The sequence below is a fragment of the Accipiter gentilis genome, chromosome W, assembly GCF_929443795.1.
Source record: "Accipiter gentilis chromosome W, bAccGen1.1, whole genome shotgun sequence".
Lineage (NCBI taxonomy): Eukaryota > Metazoa > Chordata > Aves > Accipitriformes > Accipitridae > Astur > Astur gentilis.
In genome coordinates this window covers 29,002,664-29,020,037 of record NC_064918.1, presented here as the reverse complement: position 1 = coordinate 29,020,037, position 17,374 = coordinate 29,002,664, and the positions used below count along the sequence as shown (strand labels likewise).

The following is a 17,374-nucleotide window of genomic DNA, read 5'->3' as shown; positions in this document are numbered from 1 at the left end:
ACTTTGCAACAGGTTGTATTTGTTAAAATGGTTCATGAGCAGGTGGCAGCCTTCACAAACTGTCTTATGTCTGATAAGCCTCAAGGGCTGAAGAATCTCTGTATACTGAAAAGCACTTAGTCTGTCTTCAATTACAAGTAATTGTCTAACTAGCATGGTGCTGTAGGAGATTTACAGGGAAAAAAGAGCCATTTATATTATTATCTGTTAGGATCTTTGTAAATTTTATCCCAAATGTCATTAGATTATATGTTTTCCATATGTGCTAGGCTGCCTTAAAGCCTGAATTTGAGGAACACCAAGAAATCTTACCCATGAAGGAGTTGTTTATCCAGAAAGTCTTAATAAACAAAATATCTTGGATACTCAAACTCTCAAAACAATCCCCCCAATTCCCCTACTTCTTTAGATAGCACTGGCGTGTGTGCACACATGAGGGTGATTTTAGGAAGTGTATGTGGTGGGCGGGAGGTAGGAAATGCTTTGCAGGATACCCTGAGTGGTCAAAAATCCATATACTTTGAGATGAGGGAGGAGTGTCTCCTCCTGTCCACATGCTTCTTTGTAAACTGGGTCTGAGCTTATGGCCTTTATCTAACATCAGCTATGTCAATACATTACAGAATAAACATATCTTAAGCAGAAAGGTTCTTGGATGTAGAGCCATTTGGGCTTCCATTCCCATTCCAGACTAGAATCGAATAAGCAGTGAACAAGACCCGTGAAATCTTCTAGATTTTTTGTTTGTCAGCTTTGAATGTATTTACAATTTATCCCCATGTTTAAAACCATGGGGATGTACCTCAAACATGAGAGAAAAACTAAAAACTCTTAACCAGATGTGTCTGGGGAAAAATGTCTGCTTGTTCATGGCCGCTAGGTTGTGGTCTTGTCAGCATCTGGGAATCAACCCCCCCAACCTGTAAAATTTATTAAAAAATAATGGAACTACATCCTCAGGAAGATCAATGCAATTTCAGCCATCTCCTTCAATCATTCTCCTGGCCAACTACACATGCCAGAGTCTCATTAAGGCTGAGCCTCCACCAGCTCACTCCTGTTTGTGTCTCAGGGGTACCCACATGCTGGGAGAAGCTCTGTGGTGATGTGGATATTGCACCTTCCCCACAGTAATGGGCAGCCCTGGGCTTAAGTACAATAATGTTTGGTATGGCTTGATAAATCCTCTGCTCTAACACTACCGACTATATTTTCCCTAACACCTGGCAACAGCAACTTAGTGTACTAAAATTATTTCCTTTGTGCTCACAAGTACTGTCTCATTTTGTCTCCATCTATTACTCTGTCTCGGTCTGTACCTCTGTGTCATCAGATATCTAGTCTGAAAGGTCTCTGAGACAAGGGTCACTACCTTGGGGATCTCTGAACTATAGCACTGGAGTAATATAGATAGTTAATAACAACCGCCCAGGCTTATGGGATTCAGTCTCTTCCAATCTCTATAGACAGATAGGAGCAGCCTCATGTTCACAAGCCCTGGTCCTCATGGGGGACTTCAACCACCCCAATATCTGCTGGAGGGACAACATGGCAGGGCATAAGCAATCCAGGAGGTTCCTGGAATGCGTTGATGACAACTTCCTTCTCCAAGTGATAGAGGAGCCAATGAGGAGAGGTGCTATGCTGGACCTTGTTCTCACCAACAAGGAGGGGCTGGTGGGGAATGTGAAGCTCAAGGGCAGCCTTGGCTGCAGTGACCATGAAAGACTGGAGCTCAGGATCCTTAGGGCAGTGAGGAGGGCGCACAGCAAGCTTGCTACCTTGGACTTCAGGAGAGCAGACTTTGGCCTCTTCAGGGATCTGCTTGGTGGAGTACCATGGGTTACAGCCCTGGAGGGAAGAGGGGCCCAAGAAAGCTGGTTAATATTCAAGGATCACCTCCTCCAAGCTCAGGAGTGATGCATCCCAAGAAAGAGGAAGTCAGGCAAAAACGCCAGGAGGCCTGCATGGATGAACTAGGAGCTCCTGGACAAACTCAAACATGAAAAGGAAGCCTACAGAGGGTGAAAGCAAGGACAGGTAGCCTGGGAGGAATATAGAGAAATTGTCTGAGCAGCCAGGGATCAGGTTAGGAAAGCCAAAGCCCTGATAGAATTGAGTCTGGCCAGGGTCGTCAAGGGCAACAAGAAAAGCTTCTATAGGCATGTCAGTGATAAAAGGAAGACTAAGGAAAATGTGGGCCCTCTCCAGAAGGAAAAGGGAGACCTGGTTACCTGGAACATGGAGAAGGCTGAGGTACTCAATGACATTTTTGCCTCAGTCTTCATCGTCAAGTGGTCCAGCCACACCATCCAAGACACAGAAGGCAAAGGCAAGGACCGGGAGAATGAAGAACCACCCACCGTAGGACAAGGTCAGATTTGAGACGATCTAAGGAACCTGAAGGTGCACAAGTCCATGGGACCTGATGAGATGCATCTGCGGGTCCTGAGGGAACTGGTGGATGAAGTGGCTAAGCCACTATCCATCATATTTGGGAAGTCGTGGCAGTCTGGGGAAGTTCCCACTGACTGGAAAAGGGGAAACATAACCCCCATTTTTAAAAAGGGAAAAAAGGAAGACCTGGGGAACTACAGGCCAGTCAGTCTTACCTCTGTGCCCGGCAAGATCATGGAGTGGATCATCCTGGAAACTATGCTAGGGCACATGTAAAATAAGGAGGTGATTGGTGAGAGCCAACGTGGCTTCACTAAGGGCAAATCATGCCTGACGCATTTGGTGGCCTTCTACGACGGGGTTATAGCATTAGTGGACAAGGTAAGAGCGACAGATGTCATCTACCTGGACTTGTGCAAAGCATTTGACACTGTCCCCACATGACATTCTTGTCTCTAAATTGGAGAGACATGGATTTGATGGATGGACTACTTGGTGGATAAGGAATTGGCTGGATGGTTGCACTCAAAGAGCTGTGGTCAACGGCTCAATATCCGAGTGGAGACCAGTGATGAGTGGCATTCCTCAGGGTTGGTATTGGGACCGGCGCTGTTTAACATCTTTCTTTGTTGGCAACATGGACAGTGTGATTGAGTGCACCCTCAGCAAGTTTGCTGATGACACCAAGCTGTGTGGTGCGGTCGACACGCTGGAGGGAAGGGATGCCATCCAGAGGGACCTTGACAGGCTTGAGAGGTGGGCCCGTGCCAACCCCATGAAGTTCAACAAGGCCAAGTGCAAGGTCCTGCACCTGGGTGGGGCAATCCTAAGCACAGATACAGGCTGGCAATGAGTGGATTGAGAGCAGCCCAGAGGAGAAGGACTTGGGGGTGTTGGTTGATGAGAAGCTCAACATGACCCGGCAATGTGCACTTGCAGCCCAGAAAGCCAACCATAACGTGGGCTGCATCAAAAGAAGCATGGCCAGCAGGTCGAGGGAGGTGATTCTCCCTCTCTACTCCACTCTCATGAGACCCCACCTGGAGTACTGCATTCAGCTCTGGGGCCCCCAACATAAGAAGGCCATGGACCTGTTGGAGCAAGTCCAGAGGAGGGCCGCAAAGATGATGAGAGGGATGGAGCACCTCTCCTCTGAGGATAGGCTGAGAGAGTTGGGGTTGTTTAGCCTGGAGAAGAGAAGGCTCCGGGGAGACCTTATAGCAGCCTTCCAGTACTTAAAGGAGGCCTACAGGAAAGATGGAGAGGGACTCTTTATCAGGGAGTGTAGTGATAGGAAGAGGGGTAATGGTTTTAAACTGAAAGAGGGTAGATTCAGATTAGATATTAGGAAAAAATTCCTTACTGTGAGGGTGGTGAGGCACTGGGACAGGTTGCCCAGAGAGGTTGTGGCTGCCCCCTCCCTGGAAGTGTTCAAGGCCAGGTTAGATGGGTCTTTGAGCAACCTGGTCTAGTGCAAGGTGTTCTTGCCCATGGCAGGGGTGTTGGAACTAGATGATCTTTAAGGTCCCTTCCAACCCAAACCATTCTATGATTCTGTGGTACGAGATCGTAGATCTGTGGTACAAAGCCCATTTGGATTTACTGATATGCACCTTCAAACATCTCAGAGAATAACTGAAAAATATTACCTTGAGAATGAAATCCTCTTTCCATGATGCTATGTTTGACTTTCATGTGCCTGGTTAGGTTCCCCTTCAAGGTGAATTTGCTGGGACAGTAGAGGCATTTGAAAGGTTTACTGTCTGAGTGCAAGTGCATGTGTCCCATTAAATTGTGCATTCTGTTAAATTCCTTTCCACACACCTGTCAAAAACAGTAAAAATGAAAATTATTTGTTTGTAGGAGTGCTCCCAAGGAAAACATTTTAAAAGGAAATAGAACCTACCCTTCTCAACTTGAACCCTGGCAGCTTCTGGCTGCAATTTGTTTTTCAAAGATACAGACAAAAACCCCACAGACAAGAATATGTGGTTAAGTTTGATCTATCTAGGGCCTTCTGCACTGCTGCCATTTTTTTTTAATTTGATGACTAGGAGAGACACACAGTCAAGGATTCCCCAAAATCAGGGAATGTTGTTGTAAGGAGGGGAGAGGCTTAAGTACGTAACCTGAAAGGCTCTTAACTTGAATGAAATTCAAAGTATAACTTTCTGCCCTGGTGAACCATTTCATTTGTAGTTTATAAATCTAACCTTTAATCAAAAACAATGTCAGGCAGAGACGGAGATACAAGATAAAACCAATGAAGGATTTCTGTGAAACAGTCAAGCAGAATATTACTTCTCCTTAAGTGGAAATGAAATGGCTGCACATTTTGCATAAAGCTAGAAAAAGAAATTCATTTTTTTCTTGTTTTTCTTGCTCCCCCATTTTTCTCTGATCCTCTTATCTTCTGTTTACCAGCTTCTGTGTTTCAGTGTCTCTGGTGAGTAAGCTGGAACTTAAACAATCATGGGGCTGCAAGAATGACTCAGTTTTCCCTGAAGGGTGTTCCTGACAGCTTGAGCCATTGATTGTGCAGGTTTCCATTTGATGAAACAATAAGGGGTTTTTTTCATTGTTGTTGTTTATCTAAATGGGTCCTTTTGTACTCTGGTCCCTTATAAATCAAATATATTCTCCCGTCCATAGAAGAGCAATGAAGCTGGTGAAAGGTCTAGAGAACAAGTCTTATGAGGTGCAGCTGAGGGAACTGGGGTTGTTTAGTCTGGAGGAAAGGAGGCTGAGGGGAGACCTTACCACCCTCTACAACTACCTGAAAGGAGGTTGTAGTGAGGTAGGTGTCAGTCTCTTTTCCCAGGTAACAAGTGATAGGATGAGAGGAAATGGCATCAAGTTGTGGCAGGGGAGGTTTAGATTGCATATTAGGAAAAATGTCTTCACCGAAAGGGTTGTCAAGCATTGGAACAGGCTGCCCAGGGAAGTGGTGGAGTCATCATCCCTGGAGGTATTTAAAAGATGTGTAGATGTGGCACTTAGGGACATGGTTTAGTGGTGGACTTGGCAGTGTTAGGTTAATGGTTGGATTTGATGATCTTAAAGGTCTTTTCCAACCTAAATGATTCTATGATTCAAGACATGAGAGTTTGGCATCACTATTACAAGCTTCTAGTCTTACTTGTCTTCTGGTCTTTCCCTACCATGATTTATAATTTTATTCACATTCAAGTGGCTATTTCCATCCACTGCAAACTTCTGTGTTTGCTTTCTAACTAAGCTCTTTTTTTGGAATGTTTTTAGAGAAATACTTTTACCATCAGAAATTTTTTTTACAATCTTTATTACTATATGAGACAGAATCACCATTACTGAGTAACTGAAACTTATATCAATCAGTGTACTCATCTGGAAGAAAATTATTAAAAAGCAGTTACTGAGATACCACCAAATTTTTGATCCAATCTGACTTCTGATTTAATTTATTTTGGTAGTACAGATGGTCTGCTGCAGTACTTTTTGATTCAAATTAACAAAGCCATCACCTGGAATATCTGGAGGAAATGTAGGTAGTGGAATGATCCTCGGTGAAGTAGTACTATATCCTTTGCTTTTTAAACCATCTCTTCAGGGAAAATGGAAGCAGTTCATTAATATAAAATTTTGCAGTGGTATTGTTTTTAAATAAAAACTAGAGCTGAGTTAATGTTGCAAAAAGGAAAAGTCTAGAAATATTTACTTGCTTTTAAAAAAATATTTACTTCAGCTGCATTAGTTCTGTGATTTGGTTGCTGTGATTTTACTAAAATGAACATTCTAGCAAATAAATTTATCAGCAAAGTAAAAAAAAAGAAAAAAAATCACTGAAAATGAGTTATTAATTTGTAAAAGTAAGGTATCAGATTCCAAGGGCCATCCATCCACTTAGGAAAGAGAACTGTCTCTCTTTTGCATTCAAAGAAAGCTAATCTGCTGGATGACATATTCAGTGAAATGAATGCACCAAAAAACATTCTGAAAGTGCTGGGGGGAAACAAAGAGAAGAAGCACTGATGAGCACAGAAAATTCACAAGGAAGAATGCCAGCTGATTATATCTTGACAGCTGCTGGAACGATCTGTGATGTGTCAGTATTTTTTCTGGCTACAAGAATGCCAATAATACCTCTCTAATACATCTTAGCAGAAGGCTTCTGGTTTTCTGCTTGGCTGATCTGTGTTCTCACCAGCTTTTGCTTTCTGATAGCTAGGTCTTTATTTCTCTATCTAAACTGGTAATCAAGGAAAATCAGGTTTAACAGGTGAATGGCTAGAGTACTTCATGCAAATCTATATCTTTATAAGGTATTGAGTAGTAAAATGGGTCTGGTAGGAGCATTTTTTTTCTGTGAAGGCAACATTTATTTCTCTTCGTATTGAAAAGAGAGAGGACTTCCTAGAGGATCCTTACAGCATAGAAGTTTTGTGTCTCTGAATGAAGGGGGTAGGTTTTCCATTTCCCAAAGTCATGCACAGTCTTAGGGATGTGTAATATGTTCCTGTCCTGAAATCTCCTCTGGGGATATGAGAAAAAGGTACCAGAGTAGAGAGGTGTGGCAGGAAAATGAAAGAAATGCAGATATGAAAATTGTTTTTCAGAACCATGGTTCTGTGTGGCATGGTATCTGGGTAAGATGTCCCCTTCAAAAGGCACAAGATGAGTTTCAGATGAATGTCAATGATTCAGAGGGCGAAGGGAGCAGGTTTCAGGCTCATGTGCTGAAAGACGGCAACTCAGAGCTACCTGGGGTTCATAGCTAGTGCTTAAACAACAGCCTGAATCTGCAGACCAAACTAGGAAGGTGTATGTCCTGGTTTCAGTTGGTGCAACTCCTTCAGAACTCCAATGTTTTTGTTTAAAACAGAAATAAACAAGGAAGCATGGGCTCAGGCCTTTAAAAGCTAGAGAAGTTCACTCCAGAGAAAAATCAGAGATCCAGGCTGCAGCTGGATGAGGAAACAGAAAGGACAACTGCTACACCCTTACTTCAGATAGTCTATGCTTAGCTGTGATTAGACACATAGGAAAGCCTCATGGGTTTTTTTGCTGTGAGAAAAAGGTAAAGAAAACCATTGCATGTGGTGAAGTAGAAAGGGTACTGCTGTGCTCTTTCCTCTGCATTCTTCTCATTTTTTCTTTTTTTTTTTGTCATAAGAAGGGTGTTCCTTTCCTCAAAGGAGAGGGAGAAAGACTGTAAACTGTACAAAAGGACCGTGAGAAAACAGGAAGCTTTGAAAAGTACAAGAGAAAGCAAGATGAAATCTATTTGCAGGCAGTTCCTGGGGGGACATGTGAGCCATTGTTAAGCAGGCTGTTCATACAGCTATATCCTTCCTTCTGCTGAGGAGGAGCTTGGTGCCAAAAGGTTGCTATCTGGTCATTGCCTTAACCCTCTGAATACCAGCCAGAAATACTTGCTCAAATCTTGCAAGGGCTCTGCCAGAGAGGCAAGGGATGTTCGTAATGCCAAAGAGCAATTCCTGATTCTCCCTTTGCTTATAGTTAGGATCTCCACTCTGTTCAGGGGCATTGATGTTGATTCATACCCCTTCAGCCATAGGAGAAACTGGTTCACTGTGCTTACTTGTTTCTTTCCTCCTAGGAACATTGTGTGGGGACAGAGAAGTAAAAAAATAAATAAGAAAAACAGGTGTTCCTGTAGAGCTTTTGTTACTGGCTGGAAAACATACTGTTGGTACTCCAGTTCCTGGCTGTCTTTGCTTTTATTTTTTCAAAGTTAAATGTTTCAAAGTTATCAAAGCAAAATGAGGAAGTAAAAAAATTCATTTTGACATTTTCCTATTAAAATTATCACTGAAAGCCATATTTTCCTATGACGTTTTGAAGTTCTACAGTTTTCAAGAGAAAATAATTCCATTTAAAATTTTTCATTGTTGTGGTTTAACCCCAGCCAGCAACAAAGCACCATGCAGCCGCTCACTCACTTCCCCCCCACCCAGTGGGATGGGGGAGGGTATCAGAAGGAAAAAGGTAACACTAGTGGATTGAGATAAGGACAGTTTAATAGGACAGAAAGGAAGAAACTAATAATGATAATAACAACAATAATAAAATTACAATAATAATAATAAAAGGATTGGAATATACAAAACAAGTGATACACAATGCAATTGCTCACCACTTGCCGACCAATGCCCAGTTAGTTCCCGAGCAGCAACCCCCCCAGCCCCACTCCCCCCAGCTTATATACTAGATGTGACATCACATGGTATGGAATACCCCTTTGGCCACTTTGGGTCAGCTGCCCTGGCTGTCTCCCCTCCCAACTCCTTGCATCCCTCCAGCCTTCTTGTTGGCTGGGCATGACAAGCTGAGAAATTCTTGACTTTAGACTAAACGCTACTTGGCAACAACTGAAAACATCAGTGTGTTATCAACATTCTTCTCATATTGAACCCAAAACATAGCACTATACCAGCTACTACAAAGAAAATTAACTCTATCCCAGCTAAAACCAGAACATTCATCCAGCTTTGCTTCTCAATGAATGACTCCTTTTAAGAAAATATTTAATTCCATAAAGATGTTGGTTGAAAGAGTTCTAGAAATTGCTTCCAGATCAGTCTTCAGTTACTTAGGCATAAACTGGGTAATATGCTCCATTCCATATTTATAGCCCTCTTAGAGCAGATCAAAGTGGGAATAAAACCTACAGCCTTTGACTTCACAAGGTATGGCTACAATAATGAACCATATAGGCAGCAAAAGGAATAGATGTAGTGTCCGATACTGAATAAGAATATAAACATTCATAAGGAAGAAATTAGAGATGAGCACAGTCAAGAAAGCTCAAATTCAAAAGTTTATGGGGAGGGGGGAGAAGAGGGGATGGAAAGGGAATGTCAGCCTCCAATGTGCTGGAGGGAGGTAGCAAACTGGAATTCCCAGAGGATCCTAAAAAGGCCAGATGGTCTCAAAGGCCATTTCATTAGGATACTGATGTCCTGCCCTGAATTTCAGTCTGGTAATTCCATTTGGCCCATTCAAATCCCTTCTGCAGTTCAATTTTGCTGTAGCTTTCTTTGAGTCCTTCCCTGGTCTGTTGCATAGCATCACTGTGTGAAGTCATGGCTGCTGCTTTTTCATGGTCCTCTGCAGGGTGCACAAGTTGATCTATGTGTTTAGTCAGTGTTTCAAGCTATTAAGCACTTAGACTTCTGTTTGGATGGCTGTACTAGAGCAAATGTCAGGTATGTTTATTGTCCTCAAACCACAGTGGCATTTAAATGCAAGTAGAAAAAGAAATTTGAGGATGACAGTTACTGATATCGAAGGGGAAGGGAGTAAATCACAGATATTTACCTCCATTATTTTGTGCAACCTAAGCAGAACCCAGACCAAGAAAGGAAACTAGACTGTTTATGCTAATTTAAATACAACTGTAGAATGTGTTAGCAAGTCTTGTTTTTCTAATTCTACCATATCACCAGGTGATAACATCACAGAAATATCCAGTGGGTTTATGCCTCTGCCACCAAAGGAGATACACTTACCTTGCATTTAAAGGGTTTAACATCAGAGTGAACAATCATGTGAGCCTTGAGAGTCTGCTTTTGCACAAAGCTCTTGAAGCACAAATGGCATTGATAGGCTCTGATATTGGTGTGGATCAGGACATGTCGCTTCATGTTGGCCAGCAGAGTAAATTCCCGGCCACAAATTCCACATTTGTGCTCTTTCACACCCTGTAAGAAAAGAAAAAAATCAGAAAATTCTGTAGATGGAATATTTTCTAGATAACTTCATCTTCAGTACAGCAATATATTAATTATTCATTCTTCAATAGCAAAGCAGGTAATAAATTATTTTGCTTTTAACATAATTTACTAAAGTAACGTATACTTATGTATTTTTTCTTGGCAAATTCTTACAAGAACTGAGAAGCAGAGAGGGAAAACAACATGTAAGCTTAATGAAATAATGAATTTTGTTTCCATCAGTAAGTTTACAAATCAGTGAGACATAGTAGCAGAGCTTCTCTGTTCTACTCTGCTGCTTATGTAAAATATTGGTCAAATGTGTACACTTATTGAGCAAGAATAAAAGCTAACCAGTTAAGAGACTAAAGTAGTGCCTGCCTATGGTAATTGAGTGTCATTAGCTTCTAAAAAAAGACCTGTCCCTCTTTTGAAGAAAGCTATAGAAAATAATCTGAAATAACCGAGAAGTATTCAAGCAATGCCACCAAATAAGGATGTACATGTTACATTCAAGGAAGAGAAAAAACTATTTACTCTTAGTAGGACTTGCACTAACTCTAATAGAGTGACCCCATTTTATCTGGTGTTTACAGAGCATTTCTCGTACCCTGTATGCCAATTTACTAATGCATAATTCAATATTCTTGGTCACACCATGTGGTCTAACTGCCAGCTCCTCAAAAAGTCATTTAGATCCTATGAAAATCAATGAATTTACCACTAAACACTTTCAGAGTTTGAGTATAACTTGCTGAAGGTAATGAGGATTTACTAGTGAAGTGCCAAGAGCAATTACTCCTCCTGCAGGCCCCCATTACAAAGATGACTTGAAACAATCTCTACTTTTGTACCAGTAAGTGGTTTTCATAGTTAATTGCAAAGCTAAAACTGTGAACACCAACAGCAACTGCTTATCTGCTGTGAGGCTACATTTGGGCAGCTAAGTACTGTTAATTATGTTCACAGCTGCAGCTGTGGACAAAGAAGCAGAAGCTCTCTAAAGGCTCAAGGGCATTGCATTTCCTATGACAAAAAATTATCGAGTATTGAATTAGTAGAATTTTGTTTGGTAAATCCAAAGGCCAGGGAATTTCCAGAAAGAACAGAAATTATAATAGTGTAGTAGGGAAGAACAAGCAAATGTGGAAGTAGAGATGGTTGTTTTTTAAAAGAAAATCTGTCTATTAGACTAAAATGCTGTAGCTTTCCATTTTTCATATAAAAGCCAAAACTCAAGTGTCAAAGGAAAAAAAAATGCAAGACTGGAAGCAAATTTTTATAAAATGTGTGGATTTTTTGACTTGTCTTAATAACATTGTTGTAAAGGTGGATAAACTAATTTCAGATATTGTTGAATGGAACACTTATATTTTTCCTATTTTTTAAAGTGATCCTTTTGGATGTGTTCCAAAGCCTGCTCCTAGTCTGACTGACACTGCTGTCATTACTGACACTGCTGTCAAGACTGCCACTTGATACAAATTGCTTGGGATTATGGTCCTGCTTGTCCACTTTTATTAACTGGCATTCTGGATAACTTATGCACAAAGGGGAATTTTTCTTAGGTTGGATTTTTTTTCCCTAAATGTCTCATTATAATGATTCTTCAAATTCTGATGAGTAATAATATACTTTCTTTTGCTGCATACATACAGCCTACTGCATATCCACCTACTTCCCAGTTAAGGGAAGCAAAGCAATAGATCTGTTTTTCAGTAGACAATTTCTGTTAAAATTTCAGGGGGGTTAGACAGCTCTACAAAATTATATTATTTTACAGAAGGTCATTCTGAAGATAAAACCCAGAAACAGAGAGATGTGAATACAATTTTGGGAAGTAATACAGGTGTTTAAATTTAACTCCTGTTTATAGCAAAACATTTTTGCATGTACTTTCTTAAGACTGACAGAGACATCTGGCTTCTAGTATTGCCAGTGCTTCTGGGGCTTTTGCTCTGCATAAAATTCTCCCACTGGCAAAGGGCCAGCATGAGGCTCTATAGACTGATTACCTTCTTTCCAAGGAGGTACATGTATCTAGTAGTCTGTAATCCTTGTGCTACCTTCTGATGTAAGGTGACAGTGCAACTCGTGATGGCTTACCTTGTGAGTTAGGGAGTGTTGTTTGAGATGGTGAGGCTGCACAAACTCCATGCCACATTCAGTGCAGATATATGGACGGATGTCTTTGTGCTTCATCATGTGGTTTTGCAGCTGACTCGGGTACTGGAAGGTCTTATCGCATTCAGTGCAATTGTACTGTATGGGGCCACGGTGGGTTGTTAAGTGTCTTTTCAGCTGGGCCAAGGTTGGGAAGTCCAGACCACACTCCACGCAAATGTTCTCTCGGCCATTCTCGTGCTTAGACTCGTGTGCTTTCAGCTCACTGGGATAGGCAAAACCTCTGCCACAGATCTTGCAGTTGTAAGGCTTGATGTCACTGTGTTGCATCATGTGTCTCTTAAGATGACTGGTTTGAGTGAAAGCCTTGTGGCACACCTGGCACTTATGTGGCCTAGTGCCCTGGTGTGTCAACATATGCGTGTGCAAGTGGCTCAGCTGCTTGAAAAGTTTGCCACATCGGATGCAAGCATGTGGCTTAATGCCACTGTGCCCCAAGATATGGGTGACCAAATTGTACTTGGATGTATAGGACTTCTCACACATGGGACATTGCCAGCGTTTCTGTTCACCCCCCACATCAACATAGTAGCTGTCGTCTATCTGAAGGTTGACATCTACTCTTTCCACTTTCTGTTTATTTTCACCACATCCTCTTACTTCAGCCCTCCTGAAGGGTGGCTCTGGAGGCCTTTTCATTTGAAAGGGGTTCCTGAAATGAAAGTTTGGGGGCACAATAAAAGGAAACATCAAGCCAGGATGGACTTTAGGATAATAAGGGTAAGGAGCCTGCATGAATGCTGGGCTACTGGGCCATGCCATCTTAGGCTTCACTGGTTCTTGCTTAATGGGCTTGGCTCCAAAGTGCTCCAGAGTTCTGTAGAACTGAAAACCAAAGTTGCAGAGGTCGATCATCTGAGAACTGTATTTGGGCTGTGCTGGCTGTTGAAACACCATGGGGAGACTGGAAGGGCCTATATCATTGTGATCTTCAGGTCTGTCTGGTGGTGATGAGGAACCCTCAAGAGTGATAGAAGGTGGAATTTTTGTTGGCATGCTCTTGCGTTTCCGAGACCTTCCTTCCAAGGACCCCTGGAAAGTTTCCATGTCTCCAAGAGGAGGATGTCCATAGTGGAAATGTGAGAGGTGTGGTCTGAATTCTTCACCAAATGGAGTCATTCTTTGTGGCTTTGTAACAGGGCTCAGGGGCTGCAGGCAGCAGGAAAAGGGAGAGGCTCGTGTACTGTCCACATTAAAACTCGTTTCTTCATTCTTCATCATATTTAATTTTTTCTGTGTTGCCAAAATTCCTTAAAACAAACAAAAAAAAACCCCAAATATCTTTTTTTCTTCCTGTTCTCCTGGGGTTAACATTTTATTGTCTAGTTTATTAGTTTATAGGTTGTTGGGGTTTTTAATTAAATGCAACTAAGGATGTCTTAGGCCCATATAAGAAAAATGCCTTTTAAAGCAGAATTAAATTGGCTAGTGGAGAACAAAGCAGCTTTGGTCTTCCTGTGGTAGAATTGGTGGTTTAAATCAAGTTTGACCCATACTACTTAGTAGATGAATCTGTATGGCAATGTTTCTGCTTAATTTAATTCAGCCAGGCTATTTGTGGGCAAAATCCTGTCATTGGCTGTGCATGCACAGGCTCTAGAATTGGCAGATTTGGGGGAGGAAAGACCTTTGACCACTCTCTGAATTACTTTCAGTTTTACAGACATAATCGGGGGTGGGGGGTGGGGGGTGGTGGTGTTTGTTTCTAAACAGGTGGGCAAAAACCCCACTTTAAAACTAAATATAGAACTAATGTCAACAACCCCTCAGGTCTCCAGAGTAATTGGCAACTAAGAATGCTCTAATCCTTTCTATGGTACAGTGTGACAAGGCAGATTAATAATTGTCCTCTGGCAAAATTTTATATTCTACTGATTGTACAGGGAGCTTCTCCTGAATTTGGGGTTCATCTAAAATCCTGATTATGAATTTTGGTTCATCTTAAATAAGGCTTCTACCTTTTGCCTTGGCTCTCTAGGGATGCACTTATCTGAAAGTGTGTGTGTGTGTGTATGTGTGTATGTCTGTGTACATGCATATGTTGATGCTATTTATAAAACCATTCTTGGAAATATTGGGTGGAGAGCATGAAGGTGGTTAGAGTACTAAAGACACTCCTGTTTTGTTTCAGGAAGATCCATGCTGGACAAATCTGTTTCTAAGGATAGATAAAAGCACATCTCTGACCTAGTTAGGCTGTGGACAAGAGAAGGCATCTTAAAAACCTGCTTGCAAACAGATTACTTCCTTCTAATAGAGTAGATTGTGGAATTATCTTTGAGATACTGTGTGAAGCCAAAGGCTCAGTGACAAAACTTTAAGATGGAAACTTTAGACAAAGGGATCAATCAATGCACAAAGAAGGAATGGTAATTGAAGTGAAAATTGTAGGATCTCTAAAATGATGATTTTAAAAACACCCGTGATAGGGCAAAAGCCTAAAAAAAAAATTTGCTTAAAACTGGGATAAGTATCTAATAATTATACCAGGATGTGACTTTCAGTCCCTAGCTCATTGATTGGCAGTAGAGTGTGTGTGTGTATATATATATACACACACACACACACAATATATATACAAATATATATGTGTGTGCATGCATGTATATATATATATATATGAGCATGTGTGTGTTCTGTCAGAGAGGATTGTTAGGGAGTATGCATTTTGTTATGTTTCCTTGTCACCCTAACTCCCTGGACAAAATGAGGAACAGTTAGATCTTGAAGACTCTTTGGGTACAAAGGATTGACTTATTAAAAAGGGAGAAGGGGAAGGGAATCCTCTGAATACCAAAAAAGACTTTACTTCTTTCCAAAAGGGAAAAAAAGTTTTTCAAAATTCATCTTGAGCAATGTTAAAATCACACAATTTGAACATAAAATATGCCTGTAGACCAAAATCTCCCCTTCAAAGTATGGACCTGTCCTTCAAATGTCTTTTATCTTGTGTATCTGATTCTTTCCCAGCAAAATGAGTATAAAATGCTTCAGAATGCCCATAGCAATTGAGAACCCAGCTATGTTCTTTACTGGCTTTGTTAGATTATTGAAATGCTGCCAAAAATACATAGAAGTGACAGTGAGTTGTGTCTAATTACTCTCTTGTCTCTTGGCTGCTGGTTCCTCCCTTCTTCCACAGCCTGTTTTATGCAAAATTTCAGTCTATATCTGGAACATGGAGTTATGGCAGAGGCTCTAGAACTGCTTGAAATTACTAGAAACAAATAATTTCCTTGCACTACTGACCTTTGGTTGCTTTCACTGAGCATATAGTTTTATTCCACTGTCCACGGTCACACACATCACAGGACCAAGCCTACAAGGGAAAATGTTTAATCAGTCAGTGACCAGATCAGTCAGAGAGGTGCTGTATAATCTGACAGAAGAGCACCTAAAAGGGGAGGGAAAGTACAGATTTACAGTCTAAATATGGATCACCTTGCTGCTTTTTTTTCCCTTCAAACTGCCAAGCCCCATGATGTAGAAATTCATCAAGGAAAGATTAAATCTAGCCTCTCTTCTCATCTCCTTTCATGTTGGTAGAAAACCCTTGCTAATTTGAATGGAGGCATGATCTTCACATTAATCAGAACTTAATCCATAAAAACGTGAGTCCTGAGGAAACCATAGAAGAGACTGCAGATTTGACCACCATGCGATAAATAGTTAAGGAGCAATCCCTTCTTTAAATAACTTCAGTAGATAACTTTAAAGCATTTAATATCACAGTTCCCCATTAATTTTGTTCTGACTCTGGAGTAGCTGATCTCATTTTATTACTCAACAATAAATAAGGGGGGGGGTGAAGTGAAGGATTTTTGTATTAAATATCTCCTAGGGACCTTTTGTCTTTCCTATATAAGCACTTTAAAACTTCTTTCTTTCTCCAGCACCTAGTTATTTAACATGGAATGCTATCTAGTGCAGTAGTGTGTGATTCTAAACATTTAGTTTAAACCTGAATAGACATTAAAAATTCTAGCTTTTATCAGCAGTATTTCAGCTTTTCAGTTTTGAAAACTTGGTCTGGAAACCTCACTGAGACAGATGTTTCCATGCTATGTTGGCACTTAAACATAAAAAAACCCTAAACCTAGCACTCCAGAGCTTATAAAATAGTTAATTTCTTTAGAACAGACAAGCATCCTCACAGTTTCTTTCTTTATGTAAATAAGTATATTTGGAAATACACTATTTTGAAAAATAGAACCACAAATAATCTCTCTCCCTGCCCTTTTAAAAAAGAAAAGAAAGGCTATAGTGAGTTCAGATAGTTGCTGAGGTATTTCCAAAATAGAATATCTATGCAGTAGCTAATAATGTTGTTGAGTTAGCTTCCATGAAAGGGGAAGAGATTTTAACACAGAATATGAAACACCATTTACTTTCTCATTTCCACTCATCATATTTCTACAGACAAAGGGTTTTTTAAAAAGTATGTAAATCATGCTATTCACTCTACAAGCATACACATTGTTATAGTCCCCAGTTAATATTCCATACTGATGTCAACAGCAAATTTTCTTTAGACTTCAATAGAACCAAGGTTCTGCTTCCAGTATGAAAGTGCCTTCTATCTATAGAATAAATATAAGCTCAGCAATAAAAATGGGAGGTTATGAAGTTGCTCCAACTTAAACACTGACTACTACTGTTCTGATTTTGCTCGTGGGCAACACAGTGGTAAAAACTGAAATGAGACCAAGACAAGTGAAAATGATATGTAACCTCTGACAAACAGGCTACTTATTTATTATGAGGTTTCCACTTCTGTTTTCTATTTCAAAAGAAGATGAAACAGAGGAAAGTGTAGGAAGGCTAAAGGCTGAATAGGCTGAACAGCTGCTCTTAGCTGGAAGAGAAATTCCATGTTTAAATGAACATCTATAACTGTAGAAACTGTGCACTCTAAGACTACATTTCTGCTCTCCTCTTGAGGCCTGACATACTGGCATCTATAAGGAAAGAATGAAATCTAACAGCTGTTTCTGCATAGGATGTGGTGAGGATCAGTGACAAATGACACACTATTACATTTCTTAAGCTAAAGTTGAACAGCTGGAGAGCTCCAGTCT

At 40.8% G+C, this 17,374-nt stretch overlaps 2 protein-coding genes across 2 annotated transcripts in view; one reads left to right on the top strand and one right to left on the bottom strand.

Annotated features, from left to right (window-relative positions):
• LOC126035451 (zinc finger protein 366-like) overlaps positions 1-17,374 on the bottom strand; it is a 46,734-nt gene that overhangs the window by 1,759 nt on the left and 27,601 nt on the right. Inside the window, exons 2-5 of the mRNA XM_049794047.1 lie at positions 15,546-15,615; positions 12,219-13,546; positions 9,909-10,100; positions 4,047-4,221 (exon numbers count right to left, since the gene is read on the bottom strand). Of these exons, the coding sequence (XP_049650004.1) occupies positions 4,047-4,221; positions 9,909-10,100; positions 12,219-13,517 (1,666 nt within the window). The 5' untranslated portion in view covers positions 13,518-13,546; positions 15,546-15,615. The remainder of the gene's footprint in view (positions 1-4,046; positions 4,222-9,908; positions 10,101-12,218; positions 13,547-15,545; positions 15,616-17,374) is intronic.
• LOC126035452 (uncharacterized) overlaps positions 1-17,374 on the top strand; it is a 293,141-nt gene that overhangs the window by 252,967 nt on the left and 22,800 nt on the right. The window lies entirely within an intron of this gene.